Source organism: Somniosus microcephalus, chromosome 7 (genome assembly GCF_052327205.1).
Source record: "Somniosus microcephalus isolate GS21.2 chromosome 7, FLI_Smic_1.0, whole genome shotgun sequence".
Taxonomy (NCBI): Eukaryota; Metazoa; Chordata; class Chondrichthyes; order Squaliformes; family Somniosidae; genus Somniosus; species Somniosus microcephalus.
In genome coordinates this window covers 92,461,331-92,482,999 of record NC_140993.1, presented here as the reverse complement: position 1 = coordinate 92,482,999, position 21,669 = coordinate 92,461,331, and the positions used below count along the sequence as shown (strand labels likewise).

Here is a 21,669-nt window from a genome sequence, read left to right as displayed (position 1 = left end):
TGCAGCAGGAAAACTTCATTCCATGGACGATGCATTCAGGCACCAGCTTGAGGCTGTACAGGTAGCTCAACAGACCCAACTTCTGCAATTAGCCAATGAAAAGCAAAAGGAAATTGAAGCAGCAAAAGAAAAGGTAACTCTTTCTCTTTTTTGTGCACTGGAAAAACGACTTTATGTAGCACTTGATCACATCCCTAGGATGTTCCAAAGCGTTTTACAATCAAGGGATTACTCTTGAAGCATAGTTACAGTTCTTATCTAAGTAAACATGGCAGCCAACTTACACACAGCAAGGTCCCACAAACATCAAATGAATAAAGGACCAGATAATTTATTTTTGGTGGTGTTGGTTGAAGCAGAAATATTGGCCAGGACTCCCTGCTCTGCTATGAATTGTGCCATGGATTCTTTACATCCAGGCAGGCAGACAGGACCTCAGTTTAACGTCTCATCCAAAAGGTGACATCTCTGACAATGCAGTACTCCCCCAGTATTGCACAGAGATCAGATGAGGTTATGGGGCAGCTTCTTCTGTTATTGTGCTTGCGTGTATTAGATCACCTAGGTGTAGAGAATCGGGTGGGCAAGATCTCTCACTGGTAATGATAAACCTGATTTATTTTTGTCCATTTGAATTAATTGGCAGAAAACTGGACAGGTTCCAAGATAGGTATTTGATCGGCATTGCTCGATTGTATTCTATATCTAATATGCCCGAGTGCAGTAACAGGAAAATCTGCCTGTATGGTTTCAAGTCCATGTTGCTGCTAGAAGCCATAAACATCTGGCTGAGAGGCAAGACTGCTACCAACTGAGCCAAGTTAACATTGGTAAATAGATTTCCATTAAGGCAAACATTGGTAAGGAATCGGACTTGTAAATATTTGTCTCTAGTTAAAGCCTAACTAATACTTGCCAAATATGGTTAGTCTCTAAACAGATCAAATCTCATTGACCGCACTGTTAATGGAGTGAACACTGCAAAGCTTTAACCCTTTCCCTCCTTCACACCAATATGTTCTCTCCATTGAAGTCACATATTTGCATAGGAACAATGTAACAGGATACTTTTATGAATGGTGGGCAGTTACGTGCGATGGAACCATATCCAGTAGGAAGTTTGCTGAGATTGTCAAAACTAAATGTCACTTAGGACCCCCGGCTAATTGAAAATAGCACACTTCTATCAGTCTGGGCTGCAAATGAATCCCTGACCCAGATGTGAAGATATGCTATCTGGTCCGCAGTTGATTTTAAGGAGGGGAATAAATTAATTGGCACTTAACTAGGGGCTGGTATATTCAGTTCTTTGGTACTATCTCTACCCCTTATATGTATATATTTAGTTAAAACATTTTTATGAGAAATATTTGACAATGGAGAGATGGATACCAATGATTAACAATATGAGGACAGAAACTGACGTTTAATTTTTCCACACCTGAACCATGATGGGACCCGTGTCCTAGCGGAAAGGGTAAATAGGGAAGTGGCAAAGGCTTTAAACTAGTAAGATGGGGGGAGAGAGCGACAAGAAACGTAACCAGCTTAAATATAAACAAAACAGGAAGGGAGGGCATTCATGGCAAGGGAATAAATAGAGTTATAGAACCGAAGTCTAAAATGATGGTTAAACATAAGGTGAGAGGAAATCCTATTAAAAATGAGTTAAACTGTCTGTACAGCAATGCACACAGTGTCCATAATAAAACAGGGGAGCTGGAGGCAATCATACATTGTGAGGAACCAGACATAGTAGGGATTACTGAGACATGGCTACAGAAAAATCAGGACTGGGAATTAAACATTGAAGGGTATAACATATTTAGAAAAGATAGAGAGGGAAAAAGGGGAGGTGGAGTAGCTGTACTTATTAGGGATAACATAAGGGCAGTAGAAAAAAGTGACGCAAATATCAGCGAGACAAAAATAGAATCCATATGGATAGAGATGAAAGATAAAAAAGGATCAATCACACTAATAGGCGTAGTCTACAGACCACCTAATAGTGGAAGGGAGGTGGGGGAAGAAATATACAGACAAATTAGGGAAATGAGTAAAAAACATAGAATAATAATCATGGGGGATCTCAACTACCCTGATATTAATTGGACAGAAGAGGTAGGTAAAGGGGATAAGGGAATGGAGTTTCTACAATATGTACAGGACTCCTTTCTAACCCAATATGTAAAAAGCCCAATAAGGGAGGATTCGCTATTAGATCTAGTTAGGGGGAATGAACCAAGAGTAGTAAAAGTAGGGGAACATCTAGGCAATGGTGGCCATAATATAATATGCTTTAAGATGATAATTGAGAAGGACATAAGTATGATGAAAACCAGGTTAATAGATTGGAGAAAAGCTGATTTTGAGGGGCTGAGAATAGAACTTGGGAAAATAAAATGGGCAACAATATTGTCAAACAACGATGTAGAACAGCAATGGGAAACATTTAAAACGGTGTTCAACAGAGTGCAGGAAAAATATATTCCGCTAAAAGGAAAGAACACACTAAACAATAATGAGACTCCATGGATGAATAAAGCCATAAGGGAACAATTGAGGGTAAGGAAAGAGGCATACATTAAGTACATAGACAGCAGGGGAGTGCATGATAAGGGAGAATACGAAGAGATTAGGAGAGAAGTCAAGAAAACAATTAGGGAGGGAAAGAAGGACTATGAAATTAAATTATCAAGGAACATAAAACAAAATAGGAAAATATTTTATAGGTACATCAATTAAAAAAAGGTTGGGATGGGAATAGGGCTTTAAGGGATGGTCAGGATAATACCACAGATAATGATAGAGAGATGGCAGAAATATTAAATCATTATTTTGCTTCAGTATTTACCAGGGAGATAGAACAGGTGGACATGACATTGGACCATGAGATTAGTAATGAGATAAGCACATTTAAAATTTAAAAAGGGAATATATTAAATAAATTAATCAAATTCAAAGAGGATAAAACCCCTGGTCCGGATGGATTGCATCCACGCATTTAAAAAGATTTTAAGGAAGAGATAGCAAAGGCATTACTACGCATATTTAATAATTCGTTAGAATAGTTATAGTGCCAGAGGACTGGTGGATAGCTAGCGTAATACCGATATTTAAGAAGACGGATAGAACATGTCCAGGGAATTGTAGACCAGTCAGCTTAACATCAGAGGTAGGAAAAATAATGGAATCCCTACTAAAAGAGAAAATAGAAGAACATCTAGAAACCAAAAAATATAATAATGAATAGTCAACATGGATTTCAAAAGGGAAAGTCTTGCTTGATCAACCTTATTAAAGTTTCTGAAGAGGTAACAGAGCAGACAATGGTAATGCAGTAGATGTAATTTATCTGGATTTTCAAAAGGCCTTCGTTAAGGTACCCCATAATAGACTGATGAGCAAGGTCAGAGAGTGCGGAGTCAGGGGACAAGTAGCAGAATGGATTCCTGGCTGGCTTCAGGGCAGAAAAAAGAGAGTAAGAGTAAAGGGTAGCTATTCACAGTGTCAGACGGTGGGTAGTGGTGTTCCACAAGGATCAGTGCTGGGACCACTGCTATTCACAATTTACATTAACGATTTAGACTTTGGAATCAAAAACACAATTTCTAAATTTGCGGATGACACCAAATTGGGGGGGGATAGTCAATACTGAGGAGGACTGCAACAAATTACAGAGGACATTAATAATCTTGCAGAATGGGCATATAATTGGCAAATGAAGTTCAATACAGATAAATGTGAGGTATTACATTTTGGTAGGAAGAATAGGGAGGTCACTTATTACTTGGAAGGTGCGAGTCTAGGTGGGGTAGAGGAACAAAGGGATCTCTGAGTACAAGTACACAAATCACTAAAAGTTGCACCACAGGTTAGCAAGGCCATAAAAAAGCAAACCAAGCACTAGGGTTTATTTCTAGAGGTATAGAATTGAAAAGTAGGGAAGTTATGCTAAACCTGTATCGAACCTTGGTTAGACCACACTTGGAGTACTGCGTACAGTTCTGGTCGCCATATTATAAAAAGGATATAGAGGCACTGGAGAGGGTACACTGGAGAAGATTTACAAGGATGATACCAGAAATGCAAGGGTATACATATCAGGAAAGGATGAACAGGCTGGGTCTCTTTTCTCTTGAAAAAAGAAGGCTGAGGGGTGACCTAATAGAGGTCTTTAAAAGTATGAAAATTTTTGATAGAGTGGATACAAAGAGAATGTTTCCTCTTGTGGGGAAGAGCATAACTAGAGACCATCAATATAAGATAGGCACCAAGAAATCCAATAGGGAATTCAGAAGAAACTTCTTTACCCAAAGAGTGGTGAGAATGTGGAACTCGCTACCACAGGGAGTGGTTGAAGCGAATAGTATAGATGCATTTAAGGAGAGGCTGGACAAGCATATGAGGGAGAAGGGAATAGAGGGTTATGCTGATAGATTTAGATGAGGAAAGACGGGAGGAGGCTCGTGTGGAGCATATGGGACTGAAAGCCGATAAATCCTCAGGGCCTGATAATCTGCATCCCAGAGTACTAAAAGAGGTAGCCATGGAAATAGTGGATGCATTGGTTGTCATCTTCCAAAATTCTATAGATTATGGAACAGTTCCTGCAGATTGGAGGGTGGCAAATGTAACCCCACTATTTAAAAAAGGAGGGAGAGAGAAAACAGGGAACTGCAGACCAGTTAGCCAAACATCAGTAGTAGGGAAAATGCTAGAGTCTATTATAAAGGATGTGATAACAAGACACTTAGAAAATATCAACGGGATTAGACAAAGTCAACATGGATTTATGAAAGGGAAATCGTGTTTGACAAACCTGCTGGAGTTTTTTGAGGATGTAACTGATAGAATAGATAGAAACATAGAAATACAGAAGATAGGAGCAGGATTAGGCCATTCGGGCCCTCGAGCCTGCTCCGCATTTAATGAGATCATGGCTGATCATCCAAATTCAGTACCCTGTCCCTGCTTTCTCCACATATCCCTTGATCCCTTTAGCCTTAAGAAATATATCTAACTCCTTCTTGAATATCTTTAATGAATTGGCCTCAACTGCCTTTTGTGGTAGAGAATTCCAAAGGTTCACCACTCTCTGGGTGAAGAAATTCCTCCTCATCTCTGTCCTAAATGGTTTACCCCTTATCCTTAGACTGTGATCCCTGGCTCTGGACTCCCCCACCATCAGGAACATCCTTCCTGCATCTAGTCTGTCTAGTCCTGTTAGGGGATTTCATTGAAACTTATAAGATTCTCTTATTCTTCTAAACTCCAGCGAATATAAGCCCAGTCGACCCAATCTCTCTTCATATGTCATTCCTGCCATCCCAGGTAGCTGTCTGGTGAATCTTCGCTGCACTCCCTCCATGGCAAGAACATCCTTCCTCAGATAAGGTGACCAAAACTGCACACAATACTCAAGGTGTGGTCTCACCAAGGCCCTGTACAACTACAGCAAGACATCCTTGCTCCTGTACTCGAATCCTCTCGCTATGAAGGCCAACATACCATTTGCCGCCTTAACCGCCTGCTGCACCTGCATGCTTACCTTCAGTGACTGGTGCACAAGGACACCCAGGTCTCGTTGCACTTCCCCTTCTCCCAATCTATTGCCGTTCAGATAATAATCTGCCTTCCTGATTTTGCCACCAAAGTGGATAACCTTGCATTTATCCACATTATACTGCATCTGCCCAATCACCCAACCTGTCCAAATCATACTGGAGTTTCTCTGCATCCTCCTCACAGCACACACGTCCACCCAGCTTTGTGTCGTCTGCAAACTTGGAGATATTACATCTAGTTCCCTCGTCTAGATCATCATTAATATATATTGGCCTAGAAATTCACTATAGCCCCGTTTGGGGCGCCAGCCTCGCCAGGGCGCTAAAAGTAGCGCTCTGGAAGCAGTCGCGGCCGCACGCCGGAAATTCAGTGTGCGCGCCCCAGAGGGAAGCGCGGTGCTACTGGAGGCGCCCCGCATCCCTCTTGGGGCGCTGCAGCTGAATATCGCTGCGCAACGTGCCGCAGCGCCAAACGCTGCGGCACGGCGCGCTGCAGTACTGCAGGCCTTCCTCCCCTTCGTAAAGGGGAGGGGCCTTGTGCAGCACGATCCAGGATCGCGATTGCCAGCAAAAGAGCCCGGCACCGAGAAGTGCCGGGCTCTTGGAACGCAGTCGGCACTCCACGGGGGGGGGGGGGGGGGGTGCTGGGGCTCAGGAGGCCGGGGACGGCAGCGCGGAGAGGTGCTGGCAGGCGGTCAGGAAATAAAATGGCCACCCCGCACCTCTTCTTTAATTAGCGCCTCTACCGCCGCAGGTAGGCCCCCCCTGAACTGGTCGCAAATAGCGTCCGGCATTAAAGCAGGGGGCGCATCTAAATATCGCGATCGGGGCGTTAGCGGGGCGCTGCGCACACCGATGACATTATCGGTAGCGGCGCAGCGCTAATGGCTAGCGCCGACATTAGCATCCCGCTGAATTTAGCGGGAGGCGTGGCCAGTGGCTTCCAACCCACTTAGCGCCCTCTTAAGGTGCTAACGGGTGGCACAGCCCACTGAATTTCTAGGCCATTGTGAATAGCTGGGGTCCTAGCACCGATCCCTGCGTTACCCCACTAGTCACTGCCTGCCACTCGGAAAAAGACCCGTTTATTCCAACTCTTTGCTTTCTGTCTGCCAACCAGTTCTCTATCCAAGTCAATACCTTGCCCCCAATCCCATGTGCCTTAACTTTACACACTAATCTCTTATGTGGGACATTATCGAAAGCCTTTTGAAAGTTCCAATACACCACAACCACTGGTTCTCCCTTATCTATTTTACCAGTTACATCCTCAAAAAATTCCAGTAGATTAGTCAAGCACGATTTACCTTTTGTAAATCCATGTTGACTTTGTCCGATCCTGTCACTGTTTACCAAGTGCTCTGCTATTACATCTTTTATAATGGACTCTAGTTCCCCACTACCGATGTCAGGCTTACCGGTCTATAATTCCCCGTTTTCACTCTACCACCTTTTTTAAATAGTGGGGTTACATTAGCTATCCTCCAATCCATGGGAACTGTGCCAGAGTCTAGAATTTTGGAAGATGACCAGCAATGCATCTACTATTTCTAGGGCCACTTCCTTAAGTACCCTAGGATGTAGATTATCAGGCCCTGAGGATTTATCGGCTTTCAATCCCGTCAATTTCCCTAACACCATTTCCCTACAAATACTGATTTCATTCAGTTCCTCCCTTTCATCAGACCCTATGTTCCCTGACATCTCTGGGAGGTTATTTGTGTCCTCCTTTGTGAAGACAAAACCAAAATATGTATTTAATTGGTCTGCCATTTCTTTGTTCCCCATTATAAATTCCCCTGATTCTGACTGCAAGGAACCTACGATTGACTTCACCAATCTTTTTCTCTTCACATATCTATAAAAGCTTTTACAGTCAGTTTTTATGTTCCCTGCAAGCTTACTCTCATATTCTATTTTCCCTTTCTTAATTAATCCCTTTGTCCTCCTTTGTTGAATCCTAAACTGCTCCCAATCCTCTGGATTACTGCTTTTTCTGGCCAATTTATATGTCCTCTCCTTGGATCTTATGCTATCCCTAATTTCCCTCGTTAGCCACGGTTGAGTCACCTTTTTTGTTTTATTTTTATGCCAAACTGGGATGAACAAATTCTGTAGTTCATCCATGCGGTCTTTGAATGTTTGCCATTACCTATCCACCGTTAACCCTTTGAGTGACATTCCCCAATCAATCCTACCCAATTCGCGCATCAGACCATCGTAGTTTCCTTTATTTAAATTCAGGATCCTAGTCTCTGAGTCAACTACTTCATTCTCCATCTTAATGAAGAATTCTATCACATTATGATCGCTCCGACCCAAGGGGCCTTGTACAACAAGATTGCTAATTATCCTTTCTCGTTACATAATACCCAGTCTAAGATGGCCTGATCTCTGGTTGGTTCCTCGACATATTGGTCCAGGAAACCATCCCGTAACCACTCCAGGAATTCCTCCTCCACAGTATTGTTACCAATTTGGTTAGCCCAATCAATATGTAGATTAAAGTCACCCATGATGACTGCTGTGCCCTTATTGCACGCTTCTCTAATTTCCCTTTTAATGCCATCCCCAACCTCCGCATTACTGTTTGGAGGTCTATATACCACTCCCACTAACGTTTTTTGCCCCTTGGTATTTCTCAGTTCTACCCATACAGATTCCACATCATCAGAGCTAATATCCTTCCTTACAATTGTGTTAATCCCTTCTTTAACCAGCATTGCTACCCCGCCTCCCTTTTCCTTTTTGCCTATCTTTCCTGAATATTGAATACCCCTGGATGTTGAGTTCCTAGCCTTGGCCACCCTGGAGCCATGTTTCCGTAATCCCAATCAAATCATATTCGTTTACCTCTATTTGCGCAGCTAATTCATCCACCTTATTACGAATGCTCCTCGCATTAAGACACAAAGCCTTCAGGCTTGTTTTTTTAACGCTCTTAGACCTATTAGAATTATTATTTACTGTGGCCATGTTTGATTTAAACTGTTGATTTCTCTGACTGCCACTTTTGTTTTTCTCCTTCCTATCTTTTGCTTTTATCCTTGTTTCCCTTTCCTCTGACCCCCTGCTCAGGTTCCCAAACCCCTGCCATTTTAGTTTAAACCCTCCCCCAGAGCACTAGCAAACACTCCCCCTAGGACATTGGTCCCGGCCCTGCCCAGGTGCAAACCGTCCGGTTTGAACTGGTCCCACCTCCCCCAGAACCGGTTCCAATTTCCCAGGAATTTGTATCCTTCCCCCTGGCACCATTCCTCTAGCCATGTATTCATCTGAAATATCCTTCTATTTCTACTCTGACTAGCACGTGGCACTGGTAGCAATCCTGACATTACTACCTTTGAGGTCCTATTTTTTAACTTACCTCCTAACTCCTTATATTCAGCTTTTAGGACCTCATCCCGTTTTTTACCTATATTTTTGGTACCTATATGCACCACGACAACTGGCTGTTCACCCTCCCCTTCCAAGATGTTCTGCAGCCGCTCTGAGACATCCTTGACCCTTACACCAGGGAGGCAACGCACCATCCTGGAGTCTCGTTTGTGGCTGCAGAAACGCCTATCTATTCCCCTTACAATAGAATCCCCTATTACTATAGCTCTACCCCTCTTTTTCCTCCCGTCCTGTGCAGCAGAGCCACCCCTGGTGCCAGGAAGTTGGCTGCTGCTGCCTTCCTCTGATAAGCCATCCCCCCCCCAACAGTACTCAAAGTGGTGTATCTGTTTGAGAGGGGGATGTCCACAGGGGACCCCTGCACTACCTGCCTGTGCCTAATACTCTGTCTGTTGGTCACCCTTTCCCTTTCTGCCTGTCCAACCTTTGCCTGCGGTGTGACCAACTGATCAAACGTGATATCCACAACGTCCTCAGCCTCGCGAATGGTCCAGTATGTATCCAATCGCAGCTCCAGCACCGCAATGCGGTCTGCCAGTAGCTGTCACGGAAAGCAAACATGCAGGTGCAGCAAGCAGTTAGGCAGGCAAACGGTATGTTGGTCTTCATTGCAAGAGGATTTGAGTACAGGAGCAAAGATGTCTTATTACAGTTATGCAGGGCCTTGGTGAGACCACACCTGGAATACTGTGTGCAGTTTTGGTCTCCTTACCTAAGAAAGGATATATTTGCCATAGAGGGAGTGCAGCGAAGGTTCACCAGACTGATTCCTGGCATGGCAGGACTGTCATATGTGGAGAGATTGGGTCGACTAGGCCTGTATTCACTAGAGTTTAGAAGAATGAGGGGATCTCATTGAAACGTATAAAATTCTGACAGGGCTAGACAGACTGGATGCAGGGAGGATGTTTCCCCTGGCTGGGGGGGTCTAGAACGAGGGATCACAGTCTCAGGATATGGGGTTGGACATTTAGGACTGATGAGAAATTTCTTCACTCAGAGGGTGGTGAACCTGTGGAATTCTCTACCACAGAAAGCTGTGATTTCTAGACACAAAAGGCATCAAGGTGTATGGGGAGAGAGCAGGAATATGATATTGAGATGGAGGATCAGCCATGATCATATTGAATGGTGGAGCAGGCTCAAAGGGCCAAATGGCCTTATCCTGCTCCTATTTTTTTTTCTATGTTTCTATAAACGCCGGCAGGGACTGATTGGGCCGAGTCGCCTGTTTCTGTGCCGTATATCCTATATAATCCTATGCAGTTGAAGAGTGAAGAAGTAATGAAGGTTCAAGATGCAGAACTTTAAATAGCTGATGCAAATAATAGTGCAACTAAGGCAGGGTATAGTGAATATCGAAAGTACTTTAGAATTAATAAAACTGTTTGTGACAAGCAATTTGTTTTCAGAATACGGGATCATTTAAACAATTTTCCACATCTTGTGAGAAGGAAAGCATCTCTTGAACTGCTCAATTAATTGCCTGTTCATTTATAGTTAGATTGCTAATGCGATGTGTAAAAGTTAACAAATAATATGATCAATGTTTAAACCCAATAATTTATAGGTTGATGGGTTTTTGCTGTACAGGTAGACTATCCTTTATCCGAAAACCTCGGGACCAGCCGAGTTTCGGATAAAGGAGAATTTCGGATTTCGGAAGGTGGGTCGGCGGGGGGTCGTGCGCACGACTTACGCTGACGCTCAGCGTAAGTCAGTCGGGGTCGGCGGGGGTCGGGGCCGGCGGGGTACGCGGGGGGGGGGGGTGTGGTGGGGGCGGTTGTCGGGGCCGGCGGGGTCCGCGGGGGGGGTCGGGGCCGGCGGGGTCCGCGGGGGGGGTCGGCAGTTGTCGGGGCCGGCGGGGTCCGCGGGGGGGTCGGGGCCGGCGGGGTCCGCGGGGGGGTCGGCGGTTGTCGTGGCCGGCGGGGGGTCGTGCGCACGACTTACCCTTTATCCGAACTTCCAAAACTGGAACCCTCTAAAAACCGAAGGTTTTTTCGTTCGTACGCACGACTTACGCTGAACGAAAAAACCTTCGGTTTTTAGAGGGTTTCGGTTTTCGGAAGTCCGGATAAAGGGTAGTCTACCTGTATTATCATTTTGGATGGACCATTATTAGTATGCAACTTTGTATTACACATTTTTCATGTAAATTCAAAAAATCTTATAGCAACCTCTTGCAACATAAAAGGTAATCAGATTTTAAATCCTTTAGGTCTATCAAGTGGAAGAAGAAATGCGTCAGCTTCTCCGTGAGACAGCAAATGGCAAAAAAAACATGGAGGAGAAGATACGGAAGCTGACCAGTGCCCTCAATGATATCAAACAAGAATTGTGAGACTACAACAGACAAACATCCAATAATAATAAAATCCATGCTACATATCAACTGACTTAAGATTTAATTCATTTCCTTGAATAATTAGTCAGAAGTTAATAAATTCCTGCTGTTTGGAAAATGAATAACTTATCGGTTTAAATGCCTGGATAGTAGATCTCCTTCTGGCTGGTTACCCAGTGTGATGTGGTACTGAGTGGTACAGACTAGTGGAACCCTAAACTCAATCCTTGACTTGTGCTGAGTTAGCTATTTTCAGCCAAATCAAGACATCACAGTTAACTTCACTGTCTCTAAGTTAGAGGGTAAAACCTCTAGGACAAGAGTCCTTCGAGGGCAAGCCTTCCCACTTATGGTCATTGTACACAGTGACTCCTGCTTGGAAAGCACTCGTATACGGACATCACTGGGTTTGGCTGGGGTGCCTGCTAATGTTCCGTTTAAGCCGCGCGGCCGTGCAGCTCTCTCAACCTCCCAGCCATCTTGCCAGCTTTTCAGTGGGAAAAACCGCGCATACGATATTTTGAATGGAGCGTGCACCCAAAAAGAATTAACGGGAACTTGGTGCCAGTCATAACTGAATGGCATGCAGGCACTATAACAGCCATTTTGGGTGAAGTATCGGCAGATTTGTCTGTGTGGAACAGCACCATGAGTGATGCCTATAGGGTAGAAAGGGAGTAAAATTGCCAGAAATCAATGGGATAGTTTAATTGGTTTTTTTGTGTTTTACTACATCATGATCCCAGTTTCTTTGTGTTATGGATATACTTTTATTTCAAACTTATGATATGGTCCTTTTGCCAGGTATAGCTTCTTATACCCTGTAAAAGCTTAATTTGGCAGTAAAGAACTTCTCATCCAAGTTAAACTTTTCCATTCACACAATTAGATTTTTTGTTCAGTTTTGGTATAAAAAATGAAACCATCCACTCTCTTGCTAGCTAAGTAGGCAACTGTGTCATACAATGCGATACTGAGCTATGCAGAACTGAAAGATTTCCAGTTGTACCCCTGGCCTAGGGAGGAGGATTGATTTGAGTTTTGATGAGAGAAGGTATAAAAGGAGAGGGGAGCAGAATAAAAAACTTAAATAAAATGAATGTACCATACTACATAGTTGCTACAGTTTTGGGGAACATACTAATCTGATTTTTTCTATGGGTTTAACATTCATAAATGCATTTGTAAACACATTAATAAATTTGTTAAGCTTTATTTATTTAAAAGGTGTAAAAATAATATTTTGTACTAATCTCAATAAAATGTGTTTTTAAATTACTTTTATGTATCATCTATTTGTTCCTCTACACATGTATAATACAATTTTGAAATGATAAACTTTCTAGACATACAAGCCTTACAATTGCAGATTGAGTTTTTCATGATCTTCTATGTAAAATGAACATCCTGCCACCTAAATTGTGTGCTTTTAAATTATATTCTTCTTGTTGCAACTTCACCATTATGTAGTCTTCCCCAGCCCCATGTCAGGTCTGTTTCTAGATTACCCTTTCTTCTTTTCCCTTAGCAACAGTGTTTGTAGCAGTATGAAAAGTTCTTCAAATTTGCCATTTTTATATTTTCTTCTGTGATTCATCATCTTTAATTAGTCACTTAAGTTTAGACTTTGCAAATTTTATCTTAATTATTTTATGTTTTGCAGGTTTTTCTTCACGATTTTGTCGTCAGATTTTCCTATTGATTCTCTGACGTTGGCGTACCTTACTTTATACATTAATCTTTCCTTCTCTTCTCTACCCCTAAGTTCCACTTTTTAAATTCCCAGAATCCACCAAAAAGTGGACAAACATCCATCTTTTCGTAGTCGTGATGCAATTGAGTCAGATTTCATTAATCCAGCTTCTGATTGGTTGAAAATTGGAACATTTAAACCTGTTACTGATAGTACTGCCACATAAAGGTTGCTTTGATGTAGATTAATTCATGATATTCTTTGAAGAAAATGTATGGCAAATCTGATGACAAGAGTTCTATGCCTTTACCCCTTTTTACCCCCAGAAAAAAATCCAAAAGGGATTAGACACTTGGAGGGTTAAAGTGTATGCTTGGGCCTAGTACAAATTGTACAATGCTTTTTCAGGGACAACTCACTTTGATATCTGACTATTTACTGCTAAGCTATATGTAGTATTTCTGTTGATGCCTTTGGTGTATGCAGTCTGCAGCTTAGGGTATCTTGCTTCACTGTCATGCCTAACTAAGAAGCTTCGAAAACGTTCTTTTCTTGTTGGCTCTTCCAATATCTACAGCTTTTTTGAGGTAACTCTGTAGAAGTCTTTTACATGAAGGTGTCTTCTTTCCTGCAAACATCTGGGCTTCATTGTGTTTCTTAGGTACTTGCTTTATAGAGTTTCCAAATCAATTTCCTGCTCAATGCAATAATGTGCTCTCCTCCTTAGACACTTGCACAAAAACAAATCCATTGCTTGAGGTGTAGGCTTTTCATCTTTAAAGATATTGTAGGAAAAGCATATGTTAAATTTAAATCCCAAACACCACTACATTATGGAAGAAAAATGTAATTATGGGTTGACCAGCTTGCAGTATATTGGGAAAGTGGATTAACAGTCCCAGTATGTAACACATCAGCAGGAAGTTCTCAGACAAATTCCTCCCTTCCCCACTTAACAAATAAAAAGAAAAATGAATCGGGATTTAAGTTTTTGTCTAGAATTTAATGTGATGTCTAAATTGCTATGTTTTGAATTATCCTTCATAAACCAATTTAATATTGATTTAGCCACAATCTTGTCAGCAGCAGAACTACTGCACAAGATCATTGAAATACGGTATACCTCTTAGCTGATCAAATATATCGGGGACAAACAGGAGACAAAGATGTTTATCACAAGTATTTTATTTAACTACACCTACCACACCACAGTTAAATTTTATCAGTGATTACAATAATATCTATATAAAATTCGGTATGTGGGGCATGTGTTTAATTGAAAATCCATTGAATGATGCAGTGATGCATATTTTCAAAGTTAAAGGTGTCATATTTCCCTGTCACTGCCTGTATCACACACAGTTGTTACTATTTTATAGTGAGAGGATATCGCCTTGTGATTGCACAAACTGGCCACTTGGTTCCCACAAACTTTTGAAAATGCTGTGTGAAATTTTTTTCCTCCAACCAAAAATTTTTTAATTACATATATTTCACAATAATATATATATATTATTAATTCATTCATGGGATGTGAGCGTCACTGGCAAAGCCAACATTTACTGCCCATCCCAAATTGCCCTCGAGAAGGTGGTGGTGAGCCGCCGCCTTTAACCGCTGCAGTCTGTGTGGGGAAGGTACTCCCACAGTGCTGTTAGGCAGCTAGGGAGTTCCAGGATTTTAACCCAGTGATGATGAAGGAACGGCGATATATTTCCAAGTCAGGATGGTGTGTGACTTGGAGGGGAACTTGGAGGTGGTGGTGTTTCCATGCGCTTGCTGCCTTGTCCTTCTAGATGGTAGGGGTTGCGGGTTTGGGAGGTGCTGTCGAAGAAGCCTTGGCGAGCTGTTGCAGTGTATTTTGTAGATGGTACACACTGCAGACACGGTAAAGTTTTTACTTGAAGGCTTCATTCAGCCTCTCCCAAAAGCCTGAGCTTGTATTGTATTTTTTGCTGTGACTGAGCTGAATTTGGTTTGTGCAGTCTGATTATGTGAAGTGTACCTAATTTCCCAAGATGCGTCTGTACCATTCAGCCTTTAATTGAATAACAGTTTCTGCTCAAAAGTTTCTTTTAAAAGATTTGAAGAAAAGCTAGAGAATAAATTTCAAAATCTTTTATCAGGTACCATTTATATTGAATGCTTAACGGGCATTTTTTAAACAGAGGAGCTATGTCTGTGTGAAAGAAAAAAGATATACTACTGTAGCCATCGGCGCAGACTCCATGGATTTTTTTTTAGATTTTGAACGTATACCCTTATTAGAAACTGGACAGGCTGTTTGGGGGGGAAGCAGTGAAAAACCACTCAAGCTGAAGGTGGCCAACGTAACCAGGTTGCATTCGTATGGTAACGAACTGTCCTTGGGAACAATGGCCCAAGAGGCCCACTCCCAAGTCTTGAATAACAAGGCTGGTGACTCATTGGCCTAGAAATTGGGTTTTGGCTTAGCCAGGGCTTTAGCGCCGGAAGTTAGTGCCGGCGCTAAGTTCCCCTGCGCGCGCCAAAAATTCAGTAGCGCCGCGCCCAAATGGCTGCCGGCGCTACTGAAGGGTCTTAGCGCCTGGAAAAGGGCGCTAACTGCCGTTTAGCGCCGCAATTCAGGCGCTGCGGCACCCGATGCGGTGCGGCAGGCTGGGGAAGTGCAGGCCTCCTCCTTCCGTTAAGGAGGAGCTGCCTGCAGCCGGCCGCGGCCCGCGCAAATCTGTTTAAAAATGAGCCCGGCACCTCGGACAAGTGCCGGGCTTGCATCTGTTCCGGGGGGGGGGGGGGGGAGAAGTCCGGGGAGGGAGCTGCGGGCCGGCGGGAAAGCGGCCGGCCGCCACGGGGCCTTTAATGCGCCGGCGCAAACACATGTTGGACTCTGTTGCCAGAGTCTTAGTTGCGGCTGCCACGGGCGAGGCGGCCGCAACTGAATTTCGGCGCTGGGGCCCGTCGGCATGGCAACCGGGACGCTGCGCACACCGATGACGTCATCGGTGCCGGCGCAGCGCTACCGGTGCAACGCTGCTTTAGGGCCCCAGGGAATTTTTCAACTGGCCATAACTCTGGCGCTAGTCCCTCTAGCGCCTCAAAAGCGGCGCTAAGGCTAGTGAATTTCTAGGCCATTGTTTTTTGAGAAGATGAGCTCGTTAAGTTAATCGGCTGGGAGATTGAAACGAGATCTAAACCATCCAAACCTGGAAGGAAGCCTGGAAACCATTTCCCTGAGGCCATGTGTCCATTAAAACCAGACAGCGGTCTGTGTATTGGAGGGGTATATTAGAGAGCAGTTTAGATAGCTCTCTCCTGCCCTCCACACAACAGAATGTCAAGAGGAGCTGAGCCTTGCTCTTCCAACCGAGATGGACTTCGACTCACTGGGGTTTGCATGCCCGGTAAGGAACCAGGTAGCCGAGACGTACGGGAGGAAGCTGCAAGCAAGATCAAAGGGCAATCTAGGCGAGCATTGCCAAGCCTACACACCCACAAGATCACTTAGCTGTGTGAGGGGGTGCCTGTATGTTCCTACCAAACCAGAGGGGGTTTAGCGTTGGAAGGGTCCTGTGATAGTTTAGTTCATGGGAGGGTATTTTTAGGCCATGGTAAGTCAGTACGGCAGGGGCTTGTTGGACAAGTCAGGGTTGTACTGTTTTAAACTGTACTGTTGTGTTTACACCGCTCGTACTGTATGTGAGTGGAGTGGTTTTTGTCAACCTTAATAAACACTGTACGGGTGAGCCCGAAAACACGGTCCGTGTTCAAATCTGTCCTCGGTAATCCCTATCGTCCAGAACTTGTAGTAAGGGGGTTTGCGTGCTCGCTACGGGCGGGGCGAAACCACTTACAATAATTGCCAATTGCAGCAGGGGCCATAGGAAATTGGCCACCGCAAAAAACGGTTACACTACTTATTGTACCTGTTGTAGCTTTTGTTCTGTGTTCTGTAAACTTCTGAAAGTGTATTAAACTCGGAGAGTGTCCGGAATTATTACCTTTGTGTCGGGTTGGGAGTATGCGTGTTTCCCGGCCCTATTAAATGGTGTGGGTCTGATGACATCGTCGATGACTTGTTTCCAGCGCCCAATTTTAAAGCCGCCTTGCACTCAACTCATTTGAAGGTTGCCAGAGGAGGGTGGAACGTGACAAAGAAAGGCCACAGTACTGTTATAACTTTGGAAGGATGGATAGCCAAAGGCAGAGGGCAGCAGCAGGCTTCTCGGATTCATCGCTGCATACTATGGTGGAGGCTGTCAGAGCAGGCAGGGAGGTCATTTTCCCTGCTGATAGGCAAAGGAGACCTCCACAAGAAATAAAAAGAGCCTGGCTGGATATAGCTGAGGTGGTCAGCAGCAGGGATGTGGTGAGGAGGACCTGGATACAGTGTAGGAAAAGCTTCAATGATCTCGAGGTCAGGAAAGGTGAGTGCAATGCCACACTCGCCTTCATCTTGTCACCACATCCCCATCACTCTGCCTTCCCAAGCGTACTCCTGCGCATCATTCCACACACCAACCTAGTTTCTAGGTCCACCTATCCCTCTATGTACATACTCGCATCCCCATCTGACTAACCACCCCTCACATTCACCCCCATCCTAATGCAATCATAGCAAGTAAAACCACAGAAGCAGGCCATTTGGCATTGGCACCCCACTCCCTCATAATCACCTTCTACAGATGTAACCATCCATTCCTTACACTCATTCCATCACTCTCACTCAAAGTTCTCTCCTTGCAGGACAAAAGAGCCCACATCAACAGAGAGGGGGAGAGAACCGGAAAGTATTCACACACCTTACAGCAGCAGAGGAGGGGGCCCCTGAGATATCGGGAGTTGCAGAGCTGCTGGCGGTGGGAGACAGAGAGAGGGTGACATCCCAGCAACCTGGTGACAGAATCGCGTCCCAAAGTCACATGGCATACAACAGTCACTCGTGGTGACTGATGTCAGCAGCCAGTGAAATGTCATCAGATCAGCCATGATCTCATTAAATGGCAGCGCAGGCTCGAGAGGCCGAATGTCCTGCTCCTATTTCTTATGTCATCATGTGCATAATGGTAATATTATCCATTCTTATTATAACACTTCTAATTTGTCTCTTTACTCTCCCAAAGGTCCATCAACTGTACCCCCCCCACCCCCCTCACTGTCCAGCCGGAGGAGAAAGATGACTCCTCACAGGAACCTCCAGCCTCTGAGGGTGCACCATCAGCTGACCGAGGCGCAGCCAGCACCAGCACAAATACGCACACCTCCAGTGGGTCATTTGCGCCATAGAGTAGAGTTGTCACCTGGTGTGTCTCAATTCACAAGTGAGCAAGAGCAGGTGGTGTTGACAGGGACAGCACTGGAGACTTCTCACCATAGGGCGCAGGGCACTCCAAGCTCTGCTGAGCTGCATGCAGACGCTGAGCCTCAGGGCGGGGGTGGGGGCCATCGAGATAGATGGTGATCTTGAAGGGGCAGCAACAATTGCATGAGGCTCTGGCATCTTTTGCAGCCGCAATGTCTGCAAATGTTCAGAGAATGGAGGAGTCCATCTCCAACATGAGCACCACCATGTTGCAGGCGATGGCGATGATGTGCTCTTCTATGGAAAGGATGGCCACCTGCATGGAGCAGCTAATGCGCCACTCACATGAGCACACGCTAGCTGTGGACAACAGATGGCAGGCGCTCAGACCTCATCTCTAGGAGGGATATAAACGTAGACTATGGCATTCATCGCCCCACTGCTCTGCAGCAAGGTGCTCTCCAGCTCCTTGCTAGCAGGGAAGTGAGGGTGGCCCATGAGAGGGATGATGCTGAGAGGGGACATGGAAGTGGGGGCTCTTCTCAAAACGCTCCCACTTCTCCGTTGCCTCCCCCTCAGTCAGAGCCCCACATGCTTCCTCGGATCCCGATGGCCGAGTCTGCCCCTGCACAGTTGCAGGAGGAGCAGAGTTTGACAGGGCCATCACAGGCTCCAAAACCCAGAGGACATCCACCAAAAGTGTCTGACGAGTCACAGCAAATAAGTGAGCAGCCTGCAAGTAACTGCTGAAGCCACTGAGGTTGCACCTCGTAGAAGCACTCGCAAATGAAAAATGACACAAAAGTAGCTGCACATGGGTGTATCAAAAAATGTTAGTGCTAAGTATCAGTTACTTTGATAACACATACAAATGTGTTTCTTTGCACCACTTCTGGGTCTTGTCCATTTTTGACTCAAACCTTGGAAGTGGCTTTGTCACTTGGAATTAATGGTGAGACATTATTTAACCTCGAGCATTGGGGCTTTAGTTGAGAGGAATGGATTGGTCATTTATGGTGTTGTTGGAGTGGGGGGGCGGGGGGAATCTTAGGAAGCATGTGGCACCATATAGCTGCATTGGAGCAAGCTAAGTAAATCTAGCTGTGATTAAGCCATCCCGGGCCTCCTGGGCAGCATTGTGCACTGCTGCTGGTGCCACCTGCATCTCAGGTTCTTCCACCACCTCCTGCTCATTTTCCACCTGCTCGTCGTCCTCCTCTGAAGAGGCTGTGTGCTGTGCGCCATGCTCCTCCTGCAGCTCCAATCTTCGCTGCTGCGCTATGTTGTGCAGCAGACAATGATGATTCTGGAGACCCTGGCTGGTGCGCACTGAAGGGCTCCTCCAGATCTGTCAAGGCATCTGAAGTGCATTTTCAGCATGCCTATTGTTTGTTCTATGACACATCTGATGGAGATGTGGCTCTCATTGTAGCACTCCTCGGCCTCAATACTTGGCCTCCTCAAGGGTGTCATGAGTCATGTCTTCAGTGGATAGTCCTTGTCTCCAAGCAGCCAGCCGGTAAGTCTGTTGGAGGTGCAAAGAGCTGAGGGGGGGTGGACTGGCGCAGCACGAAAGAGTCATGACAGCTGCCAGGGAATCTGGTGCACACATGCATAATCATCTTTTTATGGTTGCAGACGAGCTACACGTTGAGGGACTGGAAGCCCTTCCGGTTCACAAACACTCTTGGGTGAGGATGGGGTGCCTTCATGGCCACATGTGTGCAGTCGATGATGCCTGCACTTATGGGAAGTCAGCCAGAACCACAAAGCCAAGCACCCGCTCAGTAACACTGGCTTCATCAGTGGCAAAGTTGATATAATTGACTGACTTGTGAAACATGGCATCGGTCACCTGGGTGATGCATCTGTGGGCGGCCGACTGCAAGATCCTGCAAATGTCTGCTGCAGATCCCTGGAAGGAGCCGGAGGCGAAGAAGTTGAGGGTGCTGGTGACTTTGACAGCCACTAGTAAGGAGTGTCTACCAGAACCTTTGGGCAGCAGGTCTTGTTCCAGCAAGCTACAAATGTCTGCGATGACCTGGCGCAATAGCCTGAGGCTCCTGACGCACTGCTGCTCAGTTATGTTGAGGAAGCTGATCCTCTGCCTGTATACCCTGTGTTGGGGTATCACCTCCAGTGCATTGCTGCCCTGTGTTGACCCCCCTCTCTCCTATGGAGTATCGGGTTATTGAGGAGAAGGCTGCTGTTGTGATTACTGCTGCTGCTGGTGTTGTGGCTGGTTTTGGTGGTGGGGCTTATCTTGGGCCAATTCTGAGGACCAAGGTGAGACAGTATAAGTGGCACACATGCTGATGTAGTAGATAGCAGGTAAAGTGGAGATCAGAGTGCCAATCCCTCAATGTTGTGATAGTGAGTAACAATATGGTGAGAGTGGTTTTCAAGGTTTCAAAAATGACCTGCAAACTGCTGACATATAAATCTGTGGACAAAATGGAGTGAGCAACAGCCTTTTCATGAGGCAAGTAATGAGCTGTAATGTTGCAGTAAATTTTTCCAGCTGTCAATGTTTTACTTTTAATCCCATACTATTGTATTTTTTCCCCACGCATGTGTCAGCCTTGGCTCAGTTGGTAGCACCCTTGCCTCTGAGTCAGAAGGTTGTGGGTTCAAGTCCCACTCCAGAGACTTGAGCACAAAAAACTAGGCTGATACTCCAGTACTGAGGGAGTGCTGCACTGTCAGAAGTGCCGTCTTTCAGATGCGACATTAAACCAAGGCCCTGTCTGCTCTCTCAGGTGGATGTAAAAGATCCTATAGCACTATTTCAAAGAAGAGCAGGGGACTGATCCCCGGTGTCCTGGCCAATATTTATCCCTCAATCAACATTACTAAAACAGATTATCTGGTCATTATCACATTGCTGTTTGTGGGACCTTGCTGTGCACAAATTGGCTGCCACGTTTCCTACATTACAACAGTGACTACACTTCAAAAAGTACTTCTTTGGCTGTAAAGTGCTTTGGAACATCCAGTGGTCGTGAAAGGCACTATATAAATGCAAGTCTGTCTTTTTTTCCACACTTACTCCTGGTGTTGGTGTTCTTTAAGTCCTCTTCATGGTGTGTTTCTTTTAGTCGCACTGTCAGTAGTTAGGTACTTGTTTTTACTGTTACTCCCATTATGTGTTTTTAACTGTGACTCTGCTGTTTCCTTTTTTTTTAAATATGGCTCTGTTGTTTGTTTCAGACCCACAGTTGTGGAGCGGCACTTTAGCACAATTTAAAAATTTTTTAATTCCCAGTGTTTGCATATTTTTAAGATTCTCGCTCTGGTTTTTTTGTTACTTCATGTTTCTATTTCTCAGTTCCACTACTTGTAATCTGGTTTTGTCCATTTTTTTAAAATTCACACATGGAACAACTAG

General features: G+C 44.8%; 1 protein-coding gene across 1 annotated transcript in view; it reads left to right on the top strand.

The window, feature by feature from the left end:
- The window catches only part of lrrcc1 (leucine rich repeat and coiled-coil centrosomal protein 1), a 237,238-nt gene extending 224,650 nt beyond the window's left edge, over window positions 1-12,588 (top strand). The window contains exons 20-21 of the mRNA XM_085993949.1: window positions 6-133; window positions 11,185-12,588. Coding sequence (XP_085850075.1) covers window positions 6-133; window positions 11,185-11,307 — 251 coding nt within the window. The 3' untranslated portion in view covers window positions 11,308-12,588. The remainder of the gene's footprint in view (window positions 1-5; window positions 134-11,184) is intronic.
- The last annotated feature ends 9,081 nt before the right edge of the window (window positions 12,589-21,669 follow it).